Consider the following 23,916-nt stretch of genomic DNA (forward strand, 5'->3'; position numbering starts at 1 on the left):
AACATGTCCGATTTGACAGATTTTGTACAAATACTTTAATTCTCGGGCAAAATGTTCAGCGTTCCCTGATTAATCTCTTTACATGATCTTTGGTATCGGTACTAGTAACTAACCCACCCGCACGTCTGGCTGTGCTCGAGTCTACGATCACAATTCGTCTAGCAGACGGCGCCATTTGTCACCAAACGTTCAGAGATTTTAAAACTAAGTTATTGCAATTTAATAAATGATCTCTTTCAGCCCAAGATGGAAGCATAAAAAACATTTCTTGGAGTCGAATATTTTGTTTTGTGGGCCTTTTTATTTCACAATCCTTCCAAATGTACAAAAACTAAGACATGTAACAAAAAAGGAAAAAACAAAAAGCCATCACCACCATCCATTAACCCATCAGGTGACTGGAGACTGCTGTCGAACCAAAGTGCATCAGCCCGAGGTGTGGTGGAAGGAACGGCGAAAATTAGAACCCCAGCTTTTCATAATTCGTCCTCTTCCCAAAAAATTAATTTTAAGCATCGGGCAGGCCCTGACCATCACCTTTCCCACCTCCCAGTTTTCAGAGCAGCAAACGACCTCAAGGGAGATCCGAGTCTTAGCGACTTGGCATCAGAGCATTCGGTAGTTCACTTAGAGTGGAATATAATTCAGTTCTTTCTTTGCATGGATTTCCCCGACCCTTCCCCAGCGATGTGGCGAGTTCCCGTTTGAAGCTTTTATAGGTCGACTTTCTCCTCGATCCTCTTCTTCTTCTTCTTGGTGGTTTCTTCTGGAACCACCAAGGGATTGGTGGCCTCCCTCTTCAGGTAGGAGATGAAGTCGCTCACCTCACGCCCTCCCTGAAAGGCGAGCGGCGAGACAGAGCGATGAGTCGAACGGACACGGAAACCTAAGCTTTGGTTTATTAAAAACTGATCAAGCAGATAATCACCTCGTATTTCTTTGGGTTCATCTTGCCTCCAGCCGGGGAGAAGTAAATTGTAGGAAAACTGGAAGAGCAGAAGTCATGGACACGGATCAGAATCTGTGGCCCCATTGACCAGCATTTCATTCAGCCAGTAGTTTATGTCTCCAATTGATCAGGATTATGCAATAAACATTTATCAGCAGCACTTCCACCCGCTCCTCAGCTCACCGAACCGACAACCACCCGATACAGGAACTCACCCGCTGACTTGATATGCAGCTGGAACGTCATTGGCTGTGGCGTCCATTTTGGCAAGAACAACGTTGGGATCATTGGCGAGCTGCGGAGAGAACAAGCATTTTATCCGGGTCGGTCAAGGTCATCAAACGGCTTCCGTTTCCTACTCTGAAGTTAAACGCTGCATTAAAACGGAAGCTAATCGCTGAACTCGTCGCTCACCTTCTCCCCGAGCTCGTTGTACTTGGGCTCCAGGCTCTTACAGTGTCCGCACCACGGGGCGTAGAACTCGATCAGAACGTCTTTGCTGTCGTCGTTGACAATCTCATCGAAGTTCTCAGCCACCACCACCTGAAAGACGAAAACGGGTCAAATCCCTTCGTTTATAGCGCTAAACACGGACGTCTACAGAAAGCCGGCAGTAAGAAGAACAAACCGGGCTGAAACACGGAAGCTCTCGCTCTGCGGGCTCAGCAGCTCACGCTTGAAAACTTCCAGAGGTCTCGCTGGAAACTAAACGGCGCCTCACCTTGACGGGGCCGTCGTTGCTCTCCGGGACGGGCTCCGACTTCAGGTAGGGCTTCAAGCTGCCTGCAAAGTAGTCCTTCAGGAAACTCTGCAGCGCGTCCATCCTGTCAGCAGAACACAGCGTTCAGGCGACCGGCGAACGTCCGTTAGTCGAGAATCTCGCCGTCGCGAGCGGGACAGCGTCCGCCCGTCTGTTCTTTTAAAGCGTTTTAATAAACACGACAAACTTTCAATAACCGCCTATCTTTACGATTCATTGCTGATAATTAAGTCGTCAAGACTCCCGAGATATAACAGCAGCGACGTTGGTCCGTTTCAGACGGTCTTCCTGCAGAACGAGAGATCGAGCACGGCTTGACTCACGAGAACGTCTCGGTCATGGCGTATTTCTGTCCCTTGACGGTGCGCATCCCGACCACGGGCACGCCATCGGTGTCTTTCAGACCGAAGTCGGCGACGTCACTGTGGAACGCTTTCCTGCAGGCCACGGCAAAGTTCAGCTTCTTGCCCTCATCCAGGAAGCTCTTGGCCACCTTCATCACCCTGGAGAGATTGACAGGGTGAGGCTTCACAGTTCGGGAGGGAAAACCATCGACTCAAACTGGGGAAGAAGCTTCAAGTCCGTCCGGCGCCGCACCTGTTCCTCCAGTAGTTGGTGCCTTTGAGATTTTTGGAATAATCCACATCGAAATAAGCCACCAGCAGGTCTTTACCGCTCAGCTGCTCTCTGTTCTCAGTCGTCAGGACGGGGCAGATTCCAAAGCTGGGTTGGAGAAAGAACACGAGGCTTAATAATCAGAATAAAAACGAGACTAACGTTTGTGTAGGTGATGAAGGTAATCCGGTGATGAAGGTCCACTGCAGGGAAACAGGGAGGGGATGTTTCATCTGAATGTGGAAGCCAAGCTTCTTTGCTTTTGCGTTGACCAATGGTTCGAATGAAACCCTCATCACACGGAGGGCAGCAGGCTGGGATGGAAACTCACAGCGCTTTGTAACGGGGCCCTTCAGGCTCAAACAAATAAACAGTTGGTTAAATAAAGTTTCATTACAATGGAGATAAAGATAGAATTAAATCAAATAGACCATTAAAGTCTGCTGCTCAGTTCTTTGCATTAAACCGACTAGTGAGACGAGTGAAACTAGACCACACCCCGCCGACACGAGGCTAAAGTCTAAATCGACGATTTAGACTTTAAAGAAAGCCGAGCTAAAGAAAGACGGAATAAAACCCAGGAGGACAGTTACCCAGTCATTATATGACAAATCCCATCAGAACGGGGTGTAAATGATACAGAACTGGATCCATTTTACATTTATGCTTTTCATATTATTACATATTAATATAACTATGCATGCAAATGAGCATTTATCCGGTGCGTAGGAACGGATTCATCTGGTTTCCATTAGTTCTTATGGGAAGTGTCGGTTTTCAAACATTAGAGAACCGAGTTTCCACTGTAATTCTTTGTGTGTAAATAGAGCCATTATAATTTCCCTATGGGACTATTAAAGTATTCTGATTACTTCTGCTGGCTAAATATAAAGATGATGAATGATTCCGGGATTCTGGGATAGGCTCCAGCAACTCCTGTCACATGCAAAGTGGAAAAGCGGCGATAGCGGAGACTCATCCACGAGAAAACGGACGGATAATCGACTCACATGTTGTCCTGGATGAACTTCTTGATTTTGTTGCTGGTGAATTTGTCCTCGCTGTACTTCACGGAGCCGTCCTCAAATTTATTGCTGAGGTGTGGTGGGCGGAACAGGACAATGCCCCTATAAAACAAAACAGGTAATGCTACTTCACGAACAGCATCAATGCGGGCGACCTCAAATCATCCCGACTTCTCGCGAACGATGCCAAAGCGACGTACTCTCCATCAATGCCTTGGCTCTGGAGGAGCGCCTCCGAGTTGGTGTGGGCGAAGCGGTAGTCGTCCCTCAAGGCGTTGGCTGCCTTCACGAACTCCTTCTGTGCCTCGCTCTTATCAGCAAAGAATCCTGGAGGAAAGACAAATAAAGGTCAGACCGCCGTGGGTTCGAGGTAACGACTGAATTTTAGACCTTGGCTCACCGACAACACTCGCATCGTCGTTTCGGATGAATTTCTCAAACCGCTCTGGATTCTCGAGCAAAACAGAAGCTGGGCCAGCCTGCTTCTTCAAGTAAGAGACAATCCCATCTAAAAAGGAGCCAGAGGCAAGCAGGAAATGAGCAGGAGATAAGAGACGTGAGCAGATACATGGTGAAGCCGAGACTGACAAGACATGTAAAAGCATAAACTTCAAAATTATATCAGAGGCAAATACCAGCCTGTCTGGGACCCTCATAAGGACTAGACAACGTTCCGTCTCTGAAGACCTTCAAGGTGGGGTAGCCAGTGACACCGTATTTGGTGCATGTATTGGTGTTAGCAGTGCAGTCGACCTGAAGGACAAAGTCATTCACTGAACAAAGAGGGATGGAGAGCATCGCAGCAAAGAGTGCAGGAAGCTAAGCTAAACAATACAGCGTTAAACGGCCTGCGTTATGCCCTACCTTGGCCAGTGAGGCAGTTCCTTTCAGACCGGTAGCTGCCTTCTCGTACTCCGGTGCTAGCTTCTTACAGTGGCCACACCTGAGGCACAGGAGGAGGAGACGGATCAGCCAAAAGGGACAAATTACACATGATCCGCTCAGAGGCTTTAGCGTGGGGAGGGATCCAGCGAGTCACACTAGAATGTGATACGTGAAAATAATTCATCAAGATCTGCAAAATAAGTTAGCCCAACTTAAACTTTACTTTGTAGTCCTGATTCTCATTATCAAACAGAACTTAGCCAATCAGTAAATGTTATCGATCCATAAAATGTTATAAGGGAGTTTGGGGTATTTTTATTTTTTTCCCCCCATTTTAGACAGAGATGAAGTTGGTTAAGGTTTAACTTTTAATCTCTATTTTATTCACGTTTGGCAGCGTAATGCGTCGTCACCGCTCCTTCAAACCAATCATCGTTGTACACCGAAACTTCACTGGCCAATCAGACTGTTACAACAGTAAAATGACACACCCCTAACTTCCTGGTAGCCTCGCTTGTTTGCACGCAGTTCCAATAGGAAATGACTCCCGACTGCTACAGCACTAAACTAACAATGTTTAACGTTTCACTTGATGTACCGTCAACCTGCGGTCGTCTTTGGAAGTCAATCATCAACTTATAAACAAGACATATGAATGGGTTTTCCGCTTCTAGCTAAAATGCTAACGTTTGGTCACTCGCCGAGAATGAGACAATTTGACATTAGCAAGCTTTTTTTTTTATTGTTAGAGGTGAAGTTGTGCGTTTTATATAATAATCAATTGAAGACTTAAAAAAAAACACCCGATACATTCACGTTTTGCAAGCTGACGTCATATGTAGCTAAACTGTCCACCAAATAGCAATTAAGCTAGCACCAACCTTAGCTTATTCTAACTTTACACACATTTATTTCACCTTGATAAAGTACACATCACGTCCGGAGACTCACCAAGGTGCGAAAAACTCCACAAGAATGAGATCATATTTTCCGATTTCGCTTTCGAAATCGTCATCCGTGAACTCCAGCACATCACTGGCCCCGGTGGACGCAGCGAGAGCGGCTAAAAAGACTAGCTTCCACATAGCGCGCCGGTATAACGAAAGCTCTTCACTTATTCCTCAAACAAAACTCCGACTGCCAAACCGCGTCCGTGATGGCCACAAATTCAGCTCCTCCGTGTCGTCTAAACCCAGGCGGTGTGTTCTTCTGACAGGGACAAACGCACACTTGTATGGAAAGAGAAAGGGATGAAGGCGGGGTTAAAAATATTCAGGCAGGCAGCAGTCGTAGCCTAACAATGTGTGGCAGCCTCCTATTGGTCCGAAACATGTGTCAGTCTCTTTCTATCGACCAATAACACGCTCGAACACGACCCGACATTTCTCAGGACCAATCACAATTCAACAAAACTTTACCCTCTTCTCACGAGCGGAAGTGATTTTGTTAATGGTTCGCTGAATAAAACTCTGTCTTTATATTGAATAAAAAAAACTGAAATGCGTCAATCAATTATATTTTTTGAGATGACGCACACGTGACTTTCCCATGGATGAATAAAAACCCCAATAATCACTCTTAAATCTCCTGTAAACCGTAAAAGTTCAAGTAATCCACTTATTAATTATTTTAAATTTATTTATTCAAATTCCTGAAATCACAACGTTATGCAAGTATGGGATTTTTTAAATAATAGATTTATCTGTTAATTTATCAGATTAATTAATTAATCACTTGGATTAGGATACTGTTACAAATCACAAACACAATTTCCAACTTTTGAAGACTATATCAATTAGTTTAATTTTAAATCCCTTTAACAGTTAATGCATATTTTGCAATGTTCCTTCAGGCACAGAATTCATTTACAATTCCCAATGTTCTCAAGTGAAATACTAACTCGGCATCAGCACCAGCTTCCACGTTGGAGGAAGGAAGCTGATAAACATAAATACAAATACATGCTGATATGAGGCGAATAGTTAATAACAAACAGGAGGCACTGATCTGATTTGTTTCCTTTGACTATCTGGGTTTTTTACTTTATCATGTGCTTTTCATCAATGAACACATTTGTGTTACAGACCAAACCCACAGTGGCCACAGTCTTTATAAGGTTAGGATAACAATTAGAAAATATTTTAGAGGCTACTTTCATTAAAATGGACTGTTGGTTCTTATTACAATCCGCACTAAATGTCCTTTAATTCCTTATTAAAGAAAACGTAAACACAATCAACTTTTTGGTTCTTAATAAAGCTGCTGTTACGAATAACTAACACTAGAGGGCGCTCTAAGACAGAATGCTTCTCCCTCAATGGAACCCTGTCCATTCTAAGCTGATCATTTTTATAGTTAATAATAAATAATAAAAACCCAGTTTGAACTGAAGTGTGAGATCATCTCGACATGTTTCAGAAGCTGGTGGCAGAGACTTTAAGAACCAACATCGACGCAACGAGACAGACAGCAGGTGCTGTTCAATATCTTTAATAAAATACACGACAGGGTGACATTCAGCGGTGCGGTGGAAGGACATTGCTTACGCTTTGACACCGGTGTGCCAACAAACATACCAGGTCTCTGTTCATTTGCATCCGCATCCACTCAGGAGGGTGAAAAGCAGCAATCGCCGAATAGCTGTAAATGGTGTGGACGGCGTCGCTAAGCAACCACCCGGTGATAGTGATGACCACACCACACGCAGCCGTATGCGGTACATGCGTCAAGGCGGGTCAGACGTTGGCCGAAGCCGGGTTTAGCGGGCTGAGGAGCGATGCAGAGAAGGGCAGACCACCCTACCAACATCCGACTGGTTGAATTAGTGCCTGCGCCCCCCAGAGGATTGTGAGGTGAGGTTTAGTGTCTACTTGAACGTTTTGATGGGTGGGGGCACCTCGATGTCCTGGCCTTTCTCCAGTCTCTTCTCACACTCGATCAGGTAGTTGACGCCATCGATCATGACCTGCACCAGCTGGACCTGAGTGAGGGATGACGGCCATCAGCAGAACGTAAAACGGAAGACCCCCCCCCCCCCGCCGCTCTCATCAGCATCTAGCGTTAGCGCATAAGCTATATAAAACCACGGATCAAATCTTACATTCTGACATGAACAGGAAAATAATAAATCAGGTTCCTCCCAGCGTGTGACAGTGGGAGGAACTACAAACATGTCGGACTACAAGCATGGATGCTCTACCTCCGACTGTCCCAGGCGGTCCAGGTTGGATATGTCGAACACATCGTTCACAGCAGCGGTGTCCACCCCACCGGTGCCTCGCTTCTCCAGGCGTAGGTTCTGCAGGATCCTACTGAAGCGGGGATCCTGGGACGAGAGACATTATTGACTAGTAATGACTAGTAATACTAGTGAAATGAACCAGAAGTACGTAGGTTAGTAAAAGGGAAACTAAAACAAACATTAAAGTGGTCAGCGAGATAATTAATCTCAAGGTCACCAGATGTCTGAGGATGAATAAACATTATCCGTCACCCTCCGGTGGAGTCACTCACCTTTCCAGTTAGACCACACAATTAGTGAATCACAGTGAGGAGCAAAGACGTGCGTTACGCACAGCAATATCCAACATGCCCACAAGAACCGACAATAAGACCGGAGGAGACGGTGGTCCGTCTTCACTAGCACAAACTCGGGTCACCTTGCTCAGCAGGGGCAGCTTCACATGGACGCCGGCCCGGAGCCCCGTGCCCAGATTGGCGGGGGAGGTGGCGATGTACCCGAGTCTCTCATTCCACATGAACTCGGAGCCTTTCCCCTGGAGCAGACGCTCCACCTGGGAGAAGCACAATAATCTCTCACCAAAATGATGTCCATTGCGTGAGACGCCTGCAGCTCCACCTCTAGGAGGGTGTTGGTGAACAGAAACAAACACCTGGAGACGCACTGCAGGAACGGCGCAGACATCAGACACAATCGCTCACCTCCTTGAGGCCTCTGCAAAACCTGCCAAAGACTCTCTTCATGTTGCCTCCCTTCTCCATGGAGATGACTCTGCTGTGATCTTCCTCGTTGATCCATACCAGGAATGTCTTTTCATTGTTGTACCTTAACAGGGAAGAGTTTGGAGAGGGAAGCGGGATAAGAATGAACAAAAGTAGAGCAGAAAAAGCTGCCGGTGGACCTGAAAGAAGAGATGAGGGGGAGCAATGAAGTCATCGTGCCATCAAGGAGGGGCCGGTGGAAGGTGCAGCCGATTGATTTTGGCTGGTTGACCGGTTCCCCCCATCAGCACTGACTTTATTTTTGCACAGAACATAAAATAACGTGATTGTGACTACCGTGCGTGTAACAACAACTGTCTCACCCATTCGTTTATTTGACTTGCTGACTTATTTTAAGCAAACAGACCAACTCCTTCTGTCGCAGACTTTTCATGCCGTACAGAACAAATGAGGCTTTTTGCTTTCCGGTTACTGACTCATATATCTAACACTGCAAAAAAAGAAGATCTTGTGTGCCGATAGAACCGGACTGAGTAATAGTGATCTTCACCACGTACTGTCTCACCTGTGTGATCTGGAATGTTTGGAACCTGCTCTGTTAAATCAACTGAAAAAATTGTGTCCCGTTTGATTTTTGACATCTGCCTGAATCCACACGAACAAACAGTCAACCTGCAGAAAACACTTGCAGGTAAAGGGGCCTCCGAAATTATTGCGGGTTTAATGACAAGATAAAATCATCGTCAGCCTGAAGCTCAAGTAGCAGAGAGAAGCAGAACTTCACCATCTGGGAAGGAACCAATCAGAAACAGCCTCTCTTACTGGGAGGTGAGGCCACAATACAGGTGTCATCAATAAATAGAGAAAGTAATTGTCCAAGGCTGGAAAGCTATAGAACAAAACTGTATGTAAAAAAACATACATAACGATAAATTATGTCACTTCATTCTCACCTAAATGCAAATGAGGTGCGTTTTTTGAGCTCAAAAGGAGACTTTTAGCTTTCAAGTTAAGAGAAACGTTTTAGTCCCACCTTCTTCGGCGTTTCAGGAGAAGCTGCAACACGCTTCGCTGTGAAGCCCCAGGAATGCTTTATGAAACATCAGCATCAGGTGAAGTGGATAACAGGGTTCTAAAACAAGATCGGCTCTGAGAGAGGGGTTCCTTTGTTTAAAACCTCTCAGGAGGTCCACACGGACATTCTAATCTTGCTTCCGGGTTATGGCTTTGTGTTGGGGTTTTAGGGTTATCACACTCTCAACCCAACTTACCAGATGCCACGGGCATCGGGCCAATCCCGAGCCATGCCGGCACACGTCAGCAGAGGCGACACGGGCTTATCAAAGAGGAAGTGGTCCTGTTCAAAAACACAGACAGGTGGAGTTTATTTACTCAACGGGCCAAACCGTGGCTTTGAGTGACTGCAGGACAGCGTCACCACGCGGACAGAGAAACGAGTGCGAGACTCGAACTTCAAGATCTGTGATGCTCGTGGAAGGCGGCGTCCTGAGGAGAACCATCGCTCACATCGATGAGCTGCTGCTGCTCCTCGTCCGTCATCAGGCTGAGACCGTAATACCTCCCGGCCAAGTCGTCCCTCATGCCGGCGAGGGCGTCCACCATCACCCTCTCCACCTCCCTGCGCTCCGCCCGGGTGCAGGTGGGAGGCAGGCTCAGCCCCCGGATGCTGCGGCCGGTTCTGACTCTGGACGTCAGCACGTAGCGCTCGTCAAACTGGCCCGAATGGAGCTGAAACGAAGGCGAGGCGTGGAAACGCTCTCACTGGGAAGCCTTCAGATAAATGCACAAATCGATGAAGGAAGGGGAAGCAGGATGGTTGGGACCTTTTCTGGTTACCTTGCTGGCGTCCTGGTCGGTGGAGTGCGTCATGGAGCGGGGATCGTAGCCGTTGTGCCTCTCCTTGATGACAGCGTCCATCAGATCAGCAAACACCTGAGGCCGATCCGCAGGAAAACGTCACAGTACAACACGAAGGGCAGCAAGGAACGAACTTCCTGTCTAAAAGGACAGGTGGATTTCTATTCCCTATCTAATTACGTGTTCCTTCACATTTAATGACTTTTAATGACCGTTGTACAACTTGTTGAACTACTCTTAACCACAAGGTCAATGCCGACGGAAGAACACAAGTGCGTACTCCCTCTTCCTCGGGGCAGTTTCTAGGATGGTAATTACACAAAAGTTCTCCAAACCCCATCCTGGCAACACATCATGCGTTTAATCTCTCCTGAACGTGGCTGATGAGACTCGTTTGTCTTTAATCTGCTCTTACGGTGACCTGGCGACTTGTACAGAGCGGACCCCCGGCTCCCACCGATAATCAGACGGAATCGGCTCCCACTTGCAAGCCTACGTGGGACATGCTGAAGAAGACAATAAAGGAGTTCTAACTTGTTTGGTTACTTTTCCAATGTCCGCTGTGGTCGCTAGGTAACACCCGAGAGGCCAACCTTTCACCGAGACTCGACTGAACGCCACCCGAGAGCATCACAACAGTTTGGATTGTCGTTATCATTGTGAAGTACAGCCGGTGGCCTGGATATGTTCGAGTCCCTTCCTTTTCACCCAGCCAGTTTGAAAAAGTCTGACCTCATACGACTCCTCGTCTCCGGCTACAATGCCGCAGGCCTTGACGAAGGGATGGCCAGGGTTGTCCACGCCCGACTGGATGGCCCGGTCCAGCGTGAACCCGTTGGGGGTGGCTTTATCACACAGCCTGGCGTAGATGGCGGGGGTCAGGATGCTGGACATGTAGCTGTCGTGCCTGCTCAGGTCGGGGTACTCGGCGCTGCAGGAATACAAAGAGCAAACATTCCTGCAACGATCTGTGGAACCAAACGGGTTCTGAATGGAAAGAACTCTTCCTTTGAACTGGGTTCTCCAGAACCCTAAACTATAGCTGTCAAACATTCGTGATTCATATTGCTGATCAAACCACCAATTGTCTTATTGACTTCTAAAAACCACAAACAATTTTGTGTTTTTTTTTTTTAATGGACACACAAGCCGGCGGGCATCGTTACCTGGCCGGGTACCTTCTGCGGACCGGGACGCCGGTGCATTCCCGGTGGAGCAGGAGTCCAGCCGCCACCGAGCCTCCAACGAACGACAGGATCCTTATGTTACGTTGGCGGGAAAAGATTCTCGAGAAGCCGGTCGCCATTGTTTTTGCTTGCGTTAAAAATGTAAAAAATAAAAATAAAAACAATGTTCACGAACACCGGGAGGGATGGAGAACCGGACGGGAGCGCTGGGACCCGTCTGATGGGATAATGACAGGTGTGACGCCAAGACGCACAGGTGAAGACAAGTAGACCGGAAATTACGCAACGCTCCAAAATAAAAGCACATACCTCTTTGAAGACATTTTCTTCGAATTCTAACCATTACTACTTCTAGTATTACTAGTAGTATTACTACTGCTACTAGCACTAAAAGTTTGAAGGTTTGAATATAGAGTCAGGAACAAACCACTCGTTTTTGCTTTTATGGACTGGCTCTGGATAAAGGGGTGGAGTCAGGAATAATCTTCTGTGCATCTCAACAGACAATGAGTTAAAAGGTGTGTCGATTTATCCTCAGGAGTGATACCGAATCATTGCTCGTCATCAGAACAACCTACCGGTAGTAAATCAAATTATTTTGATTGTTTAATACCGATAGATATTTCAGTAATGCATGCACGCTCACAACACACAGGCTGCACAAACGCTCTGTGGCAAACACACACATATATTAATCACATATAAAGCATCACATAGGGTTAACGGATACACGGTGGGAATAAGTCAGTGCCCATCCCAGGAGGAGGGTGTTTTACACCCACTATAAAGATCACCGCCGGAGTAGATCAATCGGGACTCTCCTACAGTCCCGCTAAACGCGTCTGTGGGAGAATCCAGCGCTGTATTTCCTTAGCAGCTTTGTTTATTGAATAAACACCTCCAACACGTGATATAATAAAAGAACTGAGGGGAGAAAGGAGAAACCCAACATCACAGAAGACTGGTATTTATTTACATAAAACATGTCAAAATATAATATATACAATATAACTCACCTATTAGAGCTTCACTTAAGAACAGGTTTATGGCAAGAACAAATAAATTAACATAACATTAATAGTATTCATGACTTTAAAAGTTGGGCTTTGAAATTCTGAAATTCCCGATTGCAATGTTGAAAAAAAATTCCTGAAAGCTAAAAGCAGAATCTGAACGATAAAATCAACATCAATAATAACAACATCTTGGAAGAACTGTATAGATTTTATCCTGGTGGTAAATCCTATCCAAAGGTCAAGAAAAATGTCAGGGTCAAATCTGTCGAGGGGGGGGGGGGGCATAGAGTGCATGCATCTGAGCAAGGCAACAGTCTCATTGGAGGAGTCTCTTCCTGCTGTAGGACGTCCCTGCGTTCGAGCGTCTCATCGGAAGGCTTAGCGGGGACAGCTCCACGCCATCCTCTTCCATCCTCCTTCCAGGCGCCGCCTCATCTATGAAGTTCAGAACCACTGTTAGTTTTGTCAGGGTGTTGACTTCCAGCTCCGCATCACTCAACTGCACAAACAGAAAATACTCAAAAGGCCGGTGGGGAAAAGTCAAATATTGTGGAACTTCTCTCTCTTCCCCCTGGACATGCACCAAAACGTATCTTGACCTAAATGTCGAGTGTGATTCATACACTGGCAGACCTGTTTAACAATAATCAAGAAAAAGTGGATTCGTTTTGTCCGTTTAGCGTGTTCTAGATAGAAAAGCATATTCCATATTATGGAATAAATTAAGAGAATTCACGAATAATAATAGCAGAGGCTTAAATTTTAAGTCGCGATTTTGATCTCTGTGAATCAATAAATACAGGAAGCACTACGATGGTTCCGTTTAGATTTACGGACCCACTAGAACTTCTCATTCGAAGGCATTTATCCTCGTTTTCGTACTTTGGAAGCAGCTTCACGCAAATCTACGTCTTTTCTCGTCCTGATCTTTCTTGCGGCCGCCATCTTGAATGTTTTGATGAACTTCCTCTAACAGCCCGAAACAAGTTTACTCTGAACGCTGGTGCAGAACCTTCGGTCCTCAGGGGACCATCCATTGATTACGGTTGAATTACGGTTCGGAATAATCCCACATTGCTGATTGTATGATAGAAAATGCCGATAAAAGAGTCGAAAACCAAACTTCACTGAAACGATGGGCCGAAACTAAAAACCCTTAATAGTTGTGACCGCATTCAGAGTCAGATCTTTGCAGCCAGCAGGATGTTTCCAGTCCTGGTAAAATAAATACTAATATTTACTTTCATAAACCGGATTCAAATGGAAGATTTCCATCTGACTGATTAAGTACAGAACGCTGATCATTCGACCTGCGCTAATATATTACTTAACTACTAACAATCTAGTAAACTGAAATGATCCCATCTACAAGATAAATTTAACAGTTTTAAATTCTTTATTATATAATCGATCAGATTATACATACGTACGTCTTACCATTGAACTTCGCCATCCTCTTGCTGGAAGAGCCCGGCTTGCCTTTGAACAACAACGGAGACCGAGTGAGGGCCAGAATCCCGCTCACTGTCAGCGGCTTCCTCGTGCTCGAGCTGGGGGGGGTCGCCCCTGTCACAGCGCGGAAAACAGTGGCGAGATTAAGGTTTTCTTCTTTCACTTCATGCAATCATTTTAAGGAAAACATCTGCTTTAAACTATAGTTTAAAGTTTAGCAACAGGCCCAAAGTCACACATTAAATAACTTTAATAAGCATTATATTTGATTCTGAGCTTCATGTGTGACTTATTCTTTCTTTACACTATATATATAAAATTAAAAACGCTTGGAACACAAGAGTAAAGATGATTCTGTCACCACCAGCTTACACGACTTGACGTCTCCTTTTACAGCGGGCTGGCTGCTTTCTTCTTCTGCCGTCTGAGGCTCAGCACAGCCGGTCTGCTGGGCCAGCCTCTCCATCCAGTAAAAGTCTTCCACGGGCGAGCGTGGAGACGCCTCTGGTCCAGCAGAGGGCGACCACGTCGACGCGGATACTTCAGCTTTGTTGCTTGAAGTCTCGTCTGCATCCTCGGCATCCTGCAATCGGCTGACTCCCAGCTCAGCTTCCTCAGAGAGCTCCAGCAGCAACGGCTCCCCCTTCAGGCCGCGGTCCTTCACTGAAACCGCTCCGGTCTGAGGTCTCTTCCGCCGAGGCCAGCTGCTGAAGTTATCCGGGGTGACTTTGCCGACACTTTGAGGAGAAGGACTCAGAGAAATGATGTCTGCGGTGGCCACTGGAGACATCATTCCTGCAGGGAGACGTGTCGGGGTGTACGACTGGCAGATGTATGTTTGGACGCCTCCCCCTTTTCCAGGCGTGTTCCTGGCAGGGGTGGCGTGAACACAAAGAGACGGAGAGACACAGCCGGGATCTCTGTGCTTAGAAAACAAAGAGCTCTCCAGCTGAAGGGGTTTCACACAAACCAAGGGGCTCTGACCTCCTGAGGTCACTTCACCCGCGTTCATCGAATCGGTGCGTTTGATTTTGAGCTTAGGAAGTCCCGACGTCTGCATCTCCATTTCCACTTGATAAGTCAAGTTCGAAGAAGCCGTATCCTTTTGCAGACAAAGTCTCGCTGGGCCCCGGGGACCGGAAAATCGAGGGGAATCGTCCCCGTATCCCAAACGGGCCGCGGCCTCCCTCTGCTGGCGGTCCGGGGTTTGCCGGAAGCTGTAGCTCCGGCCCGGCGGCACGAGTGGTTTAACGGACGCGGCGTTCTGCAAAAAGTCTCCATTGGATTGCGAGGGCTTCCGCGAAAAGCTAATGTTCATCTTGAGACCTCCACTGAACTGCGTCTTCACGACTGCGGCGTCCACGATGTCCACGCTCTCGTCGTCGGTTGACGCAGACGTGCGCTGTGACGAGTCCTTCTCAGACTGGGAGGATTCGGCGTCCGCCTCCCCTTGCGTGATCACCTCGTCAGCAGCTGCCGTTCCCAGTCCGAAGGCAACGCTCTCACCAGACCGCGACCTCAAACCACGTCTGGCGCGTCCCACAGCCCGACCGGACCTCCTCCCTCTCGGAGACGTCACTGGAATGACCGATCCTTCTGAAACAGCCGCACCTCCTCCTGGCGCAGATACCGGTCTACGTGGGGAAGACATGCCGGAACGTTTGCCTGGAGTTCTTCCAGAACGAGTGATCATTTGGTGATTGGGACTCGGTGTCCTGGCTGTAGGATCAGGTTTGGGTGACGGGCGACTTTTTGGAGGTGATGCGACCGGTGCAAGAAGCATTTCCAGTGGATGAACACTTCTTAGAGGCGTTTTTGCCCCGCTGCCACATTTTCCAGAGGAGCTCCGAGGCTTTTCGGGGGTCAAAATAAGACTATTTGCAGTTTCCCTTCCTGGGCTTTCTTGGCAAAACTTTTCAGGTGTCTTGAAAATATCTCTTTTCGTATTTGTGCCTTTTCGGGGACTGCAGAGAGTATCTGGCGCTTGCTCTTGTCTCGGAGACAACGACACTTTGAGTGCATTTCTATTCAATCCACATCCCTGAGGGGACGGAGACCAGGTGACACTCTTCTTGGCCACCCTGGAAATTGGGCTATTGAGCAGTTGCGATCCAGGGGAGGAGAAACACTGGACAGAGGCCTTTACTGGAGTCTTAAGGATTCCCTTCAGTGGACTCCTCACAGGGCTTTGCTTCATCGGCGTCTCTACCACAAGGGCCCTTCTGGCCGGAGATCTGAACGGACTGCCTCTAAGAGTCATAGCGAGTTCTTGAGAGCTGCCTGCTCCAGGGCTCTCTGCAACACGCATCCTCGATGAGGGGCTGCTTTTTGGGGTCCCAGGGCTTCGGAGAGACGGGCCATGGACGGCATTCCATCGTCCGCTGGGTGATCTTTCCGGTGTTTTACTTGGACTCTGGAAAAAAACAAAGAAAAACAGTTGCTATCTCTGCAATAACCGTTCTTTGGTCAATTTGTGGTAATAAAAACAAGTTAAATGTGTTCATGGGCATCGAGTCAATTCATTAAATGCGGGGTGTGGGGGGCGGGGTACTTATTTGAGGATGCTAATAATGTCTTGGTAGCACAGCCAACAATGCCTGCGATGGATTTGATGAACGTTATCGGAAAGAAAACTCACCTCAAAGACACTGGAGCCGGTGGAGAGCCGTGATCCGGTGGGCCTGGTTGCATCGTCCCGTTCAGGAGGACAACCAGGGGAAACTGCAGCCCCAAAAAGCAGACGCATGGGACACTGAAGCCCTTTCACCTTCGTCCCACTCGTTTTGCCGCCGCAGACAGAAAGCTGGGATGAGGAGAGCGCCCTCTCCAGGTTGCGTGAGCGAGGTTGAGAACTTGAGTAGAAAGTGTGTCTCCTGGCAAGCTCGTTTATCCTTGGGCTCCTTCTCAGGACTGCTACAACCCCCCCCCACACCCAAAAAAAGGCATTGTGAATATTTCTAAATGTCCAAGAAAACTACAAAAATATTTATTTCAAATATACCAATAAAAGCAGCAGGAAACATGTTACAAATGTTATTTAAACATGAGTTTATTTTTATTTTATTAGAGGCTATTGGAAGATACACGCGTATGTAGAAATATGTTGAAATGATTGTAACCGTACCTTCTGCAGGTTTGAATGGCGACTCCTCGACAACACACTCCTCGTTTGGGACAGATCTCCTGAAAAATAATTATTACAATAAAAAACCCAGAAAGATTATTTTTATTTTACAATGCTGAGCCACAGCACGGGACTCTCCAGCTATGCAAATAGAAACCCAAACATGAACCGGAAAGCTTCTCAAAATCATTGCTGTCAAGAGATTACAAGATGTGAGAGATTAATTATCATCTGTAATTAATTAATCTCACCAAAAGATTGCTGAGAAAAGCCGTCAACTTGAGGCATTGCCATTTAAATTCATTACATTATTGTGGCAGATCAAAAGCTTGATTTATAACTGAAAGTAGTTTTATAAAGTCATTTATTGTTTTTAACAGACGCAGTCCATCCATTTACATTCTGCTGTATCTGCGACTCGTCCTCGGTGCTGCCTGAAACACTTAGTTTCCACCACCAGGGGGAGTATTGCTGTGTTCTGTTGTCAATCTCCGAATAATTAGAAAATGTAATTAAATCGGGTCCATATAAAGAGCTGTAAGTTAACACATCAAATAACAGTAAGAACACTTTTCTGATCAATGCAAGTATTGAACGCTGAACTTGTTGCTGTGGACGAACGTCAGAATTCTAACACAAACAAACCTTCCCATCTTCTGCCGGTGGAGGAGGCGACTGGACACTTGCTTGTGAAGAGGCGTTTCACACACTTTCTTTGTTAGGAGTTTGTGCCTCTCTGAGAAAGAACTATTTTCTTTGAGATGACCTGAAATGTAAGCACAGACGTTTCTGTCATTCTACAGGGACCATCTGACGCATAAGGCTCCTTTTCGCTCGCCCTCCTCTGCTGTTTGAACAAAACAACCTCCTTCACCCTCAGACTCCAGAGCTCTCTTGCGTTTCGGTCCGTCCGCGGCGGACCCAGACTTGCTCCGTTGCAGCCTGGCTTTCTTTGACGGCGACAGGATCTCTTGGTTGAACAAGTTTCTCCTCACCTTCGTCACCTCTGAGGATCAATTAGAACAGTCTGTATTTAGTACTTTCAAGCCAACAGAGGTTTCGATTCCCATTCAGCAGACGGATCTGAAAGAGTCGTGTGTGCGTGAGCACACCTTGAGCTTCTCGTTTCTGGGGTTGTGGTTCTCCGACAGGTTTGTCCAAAGCAGGGCAGACCTTTGATTTGGACTATAAAAAAAAAAACACACGATAAAGCAGGAAAAACTTGCTTAGCTCATCTGAAATGAGTACCGGTATTATGATAAAGGTTTCTAAAAAGGTAATCTTACAGCTCTTGTCGTCTTGCTGGGCATCTCTATTTGGCGGAGACTCTGTGAGGACTCATTCATACTGCGATGACGAGTCAGCATCCCACTCCTGAAAAGACAGGAGAAACAAAAGCCTAAATATTACACACACACAAATTACATACTTGCCTATAAATCATCTCTCTAAAACTAAAAATCCACTCAAGTGTCTGGTCTAATTTAATTCCACCTCCGGCTCACCTCCTCTTGCTGGCCGAGCGATTCCGCAGGTCCTGCAGGCCGCCGCCTCCTCCGTCTGACAGCAGGCTGTGTGTGGCGGGCAGAGGGGAGGAGGCCGACGGAGAGACGCTGTCCCTGGCGACCGACTCGTCGCTGAAGAAGTCGGCGGGCAGGACGGCCACCAGCTCCTCGGGGACCTGGGTGCCCAGACTGTGATAGATGTCTGCCAGGATTCTGGGGATGGCAGCCAGGAACCTGATGCAGGAACAAGCAGAGACAGAAACGTTAATGTTTAACTTTGCTTGTCAGCTTTAAACCGCGCCATCGCTTCTTCCAGCAACAAAGCGCCCCCTATCTCTGGTTCTCACCCTGCGAGGACCTCCTCCTGAAGGAAGCGTGCGAGGCAACCTGGATCTTTGGTCAGGGAGATTATCCTGAGCATTTCCGCTACCTGACAAACAAGAGCGGTGAGAATTTATCGGCTCGGCTGTTGTTCTGCAGCTCCATCCAGCAGGAGATCAGTCTCAGCAGCGTGGAGTTCCTTCAACGGGAGGAACTCACCTCCTCGGCCATCCGATCGACATCCGGTGATCCCGGATGTCCCGAAGAGAAAAGTCTGCACAGCTCCAGCCTCAGCATCACCTGAAGCTGACACCTGTCGGTGGTAACCAGGGTTACTGATACACACGCTGCGCTCAGCTTCACATTTGACTGGTCCAAGGTAAAAGGTTGCCAGCACTCACTCCCTGACTTTGCCGTCGCCGTCATCGGCCGAGCTGTAGAGCTGCCTGATTGATTTGCTGCTCTTGAGGAGGTGCCGCTGGACAAACTGAGACGCTTTCACCTGAAAAAAAGAAAATTACAGACGTGCGAATTCACCACGGAATGAACCAAAGATATTTAATCATCCTTAAATGAAGCGGTTTTTCAGCATCTTGTGGATTCTTCCGGAATATGAGGCCGCAGGACTGAAATCGACCGACTGAGACACTTTGCAGCACGACCTCCTCGCCAACAGACAGAAACACGTCAGTGGGCCCATTTAGAGTCTTAAATACGTTCAGCGCTTCAGCGTCCCTCACCTCCAGGTCTGATTCTGCCATGAGGAAGGTTTTCACAGCGGACAGGAGCTGCTGGACATCAGAGACGAGGGACAAGCCTCTCTTTGACAGCGTCTCCTCATAACCGGACTTCAGATGGGTCAGCAGCTCAGCCTCACTGGAGAAGTCTGAGCAGAGGAACACGACTTCGTTTGCTACAACAACTAAGGTAGCGTCGGACGACCATTCAGCGTAGTTTGACATTTTACTTACTGAAGGGTTCGGCTCCTTCAGATTTGCCCCGCCCACTGGAGCGTCTCTTTCCCTTCCTGTCTCGGCCTTTGCCCTCCACCAACGAGGGCTCAGCATCGCTCTGGCTCTTCTGGGCTTTGACATTCAACCGTGCCACGTTCAACATTTGCAGAGAGCGGCTCATGGTTCTCATCTTTTGTTTGACGGGCGTACGCTGGGCTCCACCTGTCGACGGAGGACGGGAAACGAGAAGAGGAAAAACTTCAACGAGAGGCTGCTTTGCTTGGATGTCGCTGCAGATGGAATTTCAAAGTGCCACAGAAAGCGAGAAGAAGCTTTGGTACGTTTTTTGCCCCTCTTCTCTGCACCGTGGGACGTTTGATACAACTCAGCCAGACCACTGATCAACTCCTGCTGACGGGCGGACGACTCGTCGTCCTCGACCCGCTCTGGCGCCGCATGCAGCTCCCTGACCGAAAAAAGAAGACAGCATTTCGTGCCAAGATGGAGTTTAGGGTACTTTGTTGAAGTATTGTTACGATTCTGGACACAAAGGCGCTAAAGATCTCATTTCTACTTGCCTCATTAGCTCCATTAAGCGGGAACTCGCTCCCGCCCGATCGGACTGAGGGAACCAGCTCTCCAACGCAGCTCCGGCCGGCGGGCAACGGCTGACTTCTTGCTGAGCCCACTCAGGAACGTCGTGATGCTCCGGCTGACCTGAGGAATGTAGCAATCAGCAATAATCAGCTGGGCAAAAACAAAATGGCTCCGAAACACACTCGGCTACGTTTAGGATACGTTTAGCCGCACAGCCTCGATTACCATCAACTATCCCATTCTCGTCGTGTTCCTCCATGGCGTCATCCGCTACCCCCAGAACGCCGCCGACAACATCTGGCAGGTCAGCGGCGTTTCCCGCCGTGGCGGGGGCGATGCTTTTGCCGATCAGGAGCTCGCGTTCACGCCGAGCGATTCCCGGCTGGAGAACGGTGAGCAGCGCCGTCGATCGCGACAGGGGAGAGAGGACGGCGGTGCTCACCGCGCCGCCGTCACTCACCTCAGAAAGCTGGGCAAACGAGGCAAAGGCAGGAAAAAGGGTGAACCTTCCATGATAGAATTCTGGGGACAGCTGGACCGTGTGACCGGAGCTCGGCTCACCATGTGCAGCGCGTGGGCAGACAGTTCCATCAGGAGTCGCTGGAAGGCGGCAACATCCTGCGTGCCGCCGCCGCCGCCGGCGCTCTGGAGCGCCCACACCTCGGTGGGGGCTTGCGTTAGCGACGACGCGTCCCGGCCCAGCAGGACTCCTTTGAGACACACGCGCACAGACTCTGGGAGAAGCCTCTGCCTGCGTGACAACGGCTGCACCGTGATGCCACAGCTCCGTGTCACATCAGCTGGGACGGGTGGCGGATGACATCACACACATAAGAAACATTCAGTTTCACGCCTCGCGAGCTTCACTTTCTTTGTTTAGAACGTTTGACGTTCCGAATGTCCAATTGTGCATCGAGTTTACTTTTATTCGAGAGCGAGAGGACACAAACCCGGACCTGTCCCGTAGTTTAGAAATGTAACAGATGACAAACGGAGTTCATTTCAAATCTTTTACCAACCTTGCTCCCACCGCAGAACCCCCCCCAGGACAGGAAAAGCAAGGCGGTAGAGCTTTGCAGAAGACAGCAGGTATCCGATGCTGGCCTGCAATGCAAAACCTTCTCGGGGGCAACGGAGCTGTTGCAGTGCGACGCTGGGGATCACTCTGCCGCCCGTCTGCGATAAGACCTCGGACAACCTCTCGAAGCCGAGATGATCCTCGCTCCTCGTGACCTGCAAGGAGGAGAAACAAAATGTTCATCCCAGAAACAGCTCATTACGTCAGAGCCAAATCAAAGACTTGAATTGCCCTGAAGCAGAATTCCTGATGTTTCTGCTTTTTTTTTAATTGTTTTTTCTCTTTGAATATTCACACATTTGTCTCAGTTAAACAAAGACACACGTCTACATCTCACGCATGATTTGTTTTCCAACCTGCGCAGCTATTCTCACCTGGACGTGCGATTTACGGTCCATCCAGTGCAGCGTAACCTGCCGATGGACCAAGATCTCGCGAAGGCCCCTGGATATCACGTGTTCCGTCACATCTGCAGGCAGCTCACAGCTTCCCAACAAGAGATAATCCACAAGTTCCGTCCTGGACCGCGGACACTCCGACACAACAAACACCAGATTTCTCCCGTTGCTTGAACTATCCTCCTCCTGCGAAACACTTAAGGTTCCGGCTCGGCTCGACGTTCTGGGCCTCAGGGACAATTTAGTAGGAGAAGTGATGTCAGGCCTGTCCCACTGGAAGTCCAGAAGGGCTTCCTTGAGGGCGTTCTGGACTGAAACAGATTTACTGGGCAGATGCTTCTGGTGGGGAAGCTGACGATCATCCTTCAGGTCAAACCGGGCTTCAAACGCAGCTTCAAAATCCTCAAACGGCTTGGGGCGAAGTTCCTTAAAGTCCGAACCTCTCGATATGATCCTGGAATCGCGACCAGTCCGGGTACGGAAGAATTTATAACCCCAGCGCACTTTGTCAAACCCATATCGACAGCTGAAATGCAGCAGAACCTGCAATATTCCTCGTTTTACGAAATGATTCCTGACGTCCAGGTCCTCTCCGGACTCGTGATCTCTATAATCCACATCTACTATGAAAACCAAGTTGTGCAAAGCCATACCGTCCACAGCGACGTCCGGGGCCCGTCCCGTTAACTCACCGGTAAGCCATCGGACGCGCTCGACCTTCAAGTCCGCCGTCAGTGACTTGACAAGTTCCTGAAGGTTTGTTCATCGTGTGTGAGCACAGGGACGCAAACATTAGGACGATGCTTCTAGGTTGTCCGGCTAACATTAGCTTGTCATAGCAGCGACGATTGTTAATGTACTTACAAATCCACTTCGCGGTTATTTGAATGGAACTAAACTGCTTAGTTAATATCCAAACTAATCAATGGTTTAAATTACTTTGTTTTCAAATAGCCCGACTCTTGCTTTGACGCCATTTTCTGCTTGACCGTTCGCGCGCCTTGTGTGAGAGCTTTCCTCTTCTCTGTGATTGGGTAGATTTCCGGAAATAATAACACGATTGGTCCAAAATAAGTCACGCGCCTCATGGCAATATCTCATTGGGCGAATGCGCTTTCAATCAACTCATCAGCGTTACGTACGTCACGACGTTACTAGTCATTTGAAAACGGGAAAAATAAGTAGTACCGTTCTGTACGTGGGGATGTAAGTCTTAGCGATAGAAATTATGAATATAAAATTATTTACGACATGGATAAATAAATAAAAATACAGTCAAGGTATCAGATTCAAAATATTGAACTGTTCCGAATATGTTTTTGCAGTAAAATTGCTGGAATACAGATGACCTATTTTGGTAAAATAAAAAAAATAAATAGTAATCAATAATAAATCTTGCAAGACTAAATTGATTTATTAAGCTGGTATTAAACAACAGGTATTACTGTCACTGTCTTCATCAAAAACTTGTTAAAAATCCTTGAAGTAAACATTATTATTACGTTGGAGCCCATTTCTAATTTGTTCAGATCATTTGTCAGAGCACACGGACAGGGAAGTCTTTCTCTTTAGTGCTGGATGTCAAACCACAAAAGATGACAAGAGGAGAACACAGGAAGACCTAAATGGAGGTCGGCTCCTGTTCTGCATCTTAACCACCTCTTTTCTACAGCAGCGATGCTCTGAATGTTCCACTTTTCTTTCTCTGCCCTATCAGACGGCAGGCCCTGAGTCACGAGTCCATGATACAGGTCACACGCTGTTGTATGCTGACCATGAGATAACACTGTTTGTTATCTCATGGTCACTCAGTACTGATGATCTTTGCCAGGGGTTAAAGTTCACATTTGACACAACAGGAGTGAGATGATTAGAGTAAACTCTGCCTGGGGGAGCAAAACAAGAATGAGAGAGAGGTCTCATGGTTTCCTAGTTTAAAGGTGATCGTCCAGCAACTAAGGCCGTTAAATGTCTCTTCATCACATCGATTGTCTCAATCTCATGTGATGAGTCGAACAACTGGAATCAGTTGTCGCTGTCAGCCCCTCCCATCTAAGGTGAGTTCAACCAGTCCTGAAGCGGCCATTGATTGGAAGACAAGCCCTTCTGCTCCATCCAACCAACCATGACTTGTTTGTTGTTGCTGTCATTGTGCGTTGTTTTCTATGAATGTCAATAGATTTCTCAAAATGCAATTAGGGCCAACGTGG

At 47.7% G+C, this 23,916-nt stretch overlaps 3 protein-coding genes across 3 annotated transcripts; all 3 read right to left on the reverse strand.

Moving 5' to 3' along the window:
* Positions 1–281: 281 nt before the first annotated feature.
* Positions 282–5,496, reverse strand: pdia3 (protein disulfide isomerase family A, member 3). Its single transcript, XM_068739015.1, has 13 exons — positions 5,186–5,496; positions 4,214–4,292; positions 3,985–4,102; positions 3,750–3,857; positions 3,550–3,676; positions 3,335–3,451; positions 2,307–2,432; positions 2,033–2,212; positions 1,671–1,773; positions 1,364–1,492; positions 1,165–1,244; positions 929–986; positions 282–836 (listed from the first exon to the last, which is right to left on the reverse strand). The coding sequence occupies exons 1-13, from the start codon at positions 5,317–5,319 to the stop codon at positions 714–716; spliced, it is 1,482 nt and encodes a 493-aa protein (XP_068595116.1). The 5' UTR covers positions 5,320–5,496; the 3' UTR covers positions 282–713.
* Positions 5,497–7,100: 1,604 nt separating this feature from the next.
* LOC137894158 (creatine kinase U-type, mitochondrial-like) lies at positions 7,101–11,381 on the reverse strand. The gene is made up of 9 exons (XM_068739633.1): positions 11,242–11,381; positions 10,808–11,006; positions 10,055–10,150; positions 9,725–9,946; positions 9,469–9,554; positions 8,177–8,300; positions 7,894–8,028; positions 7,434–7,559; positions 7,101–7,214 (listed from the first exon to the last, which is right to left on the reverse strand). Exons 1-9 carry the CDS (start codon positions 11,379–11,381, stop codon positions 7,101–7,103), a joined length of 1,242 nt encoding a protein of 413 aa, XP_068595734.1.
* A 1,213-nt stretch (positions 11,382–12,594) lies between these two features.
* ticrr (TopBP1-interacting, checkpoint, and replication regulator) lies at positions 12,595–22,357 on the reverse strand. Its single transcript, XM_068739691.1, has 21 exons — positions 21,683–22,357; positions 21,250–21,463; positions 20,792–21,030; positions 20,456–20,699; positions 20,208–20,350; positions 19,975–20,095; positions 19,652–19,855; positions 19,421–19,566; positions 19,082–19,182; positions 18,900–18,993; positions 18,707–18,789; positions 18,360–18,593; positions 18,141–18,228; positions 17,967–18,039; positions 17,729–17,860; positions 17,500–17,590; positions 16,855–16,913; positions 16,369–16,643; positions 14,103–16,143; positions 13,716–13,844; positions 12,595–12,713 (listed from the first exon to the last, which is right to left on the reverse strand). The coding sequence occupies exons 1-21, from the start codon at positions 22,355–22,357 to the stop codon at positions 12,595–12,597; spliced, it is 5,505 nt and encodes a 1,834-aa protein (XP_068595792.1).
* Between the last annotated feature and the right edge of the window lie 1,559 nt (positions 22,358–23,916).

This window comes from Brachionichthys hirsutus, chromosome 5, assembly GCF_040956055.1.
Source record: "Brachionichthys hirsutus isolate HB-005 chromosome 5, CSIRO-AGI_Bhir_v1, whole genome shotgun sequence".
Lineage (NCBI taxonomy): Eukaryota > Metazoa > Chordata > Actinopteri > Lophiiformes > Brachionichthyidae > Brachionichthys > Brachionichthys hirsutus.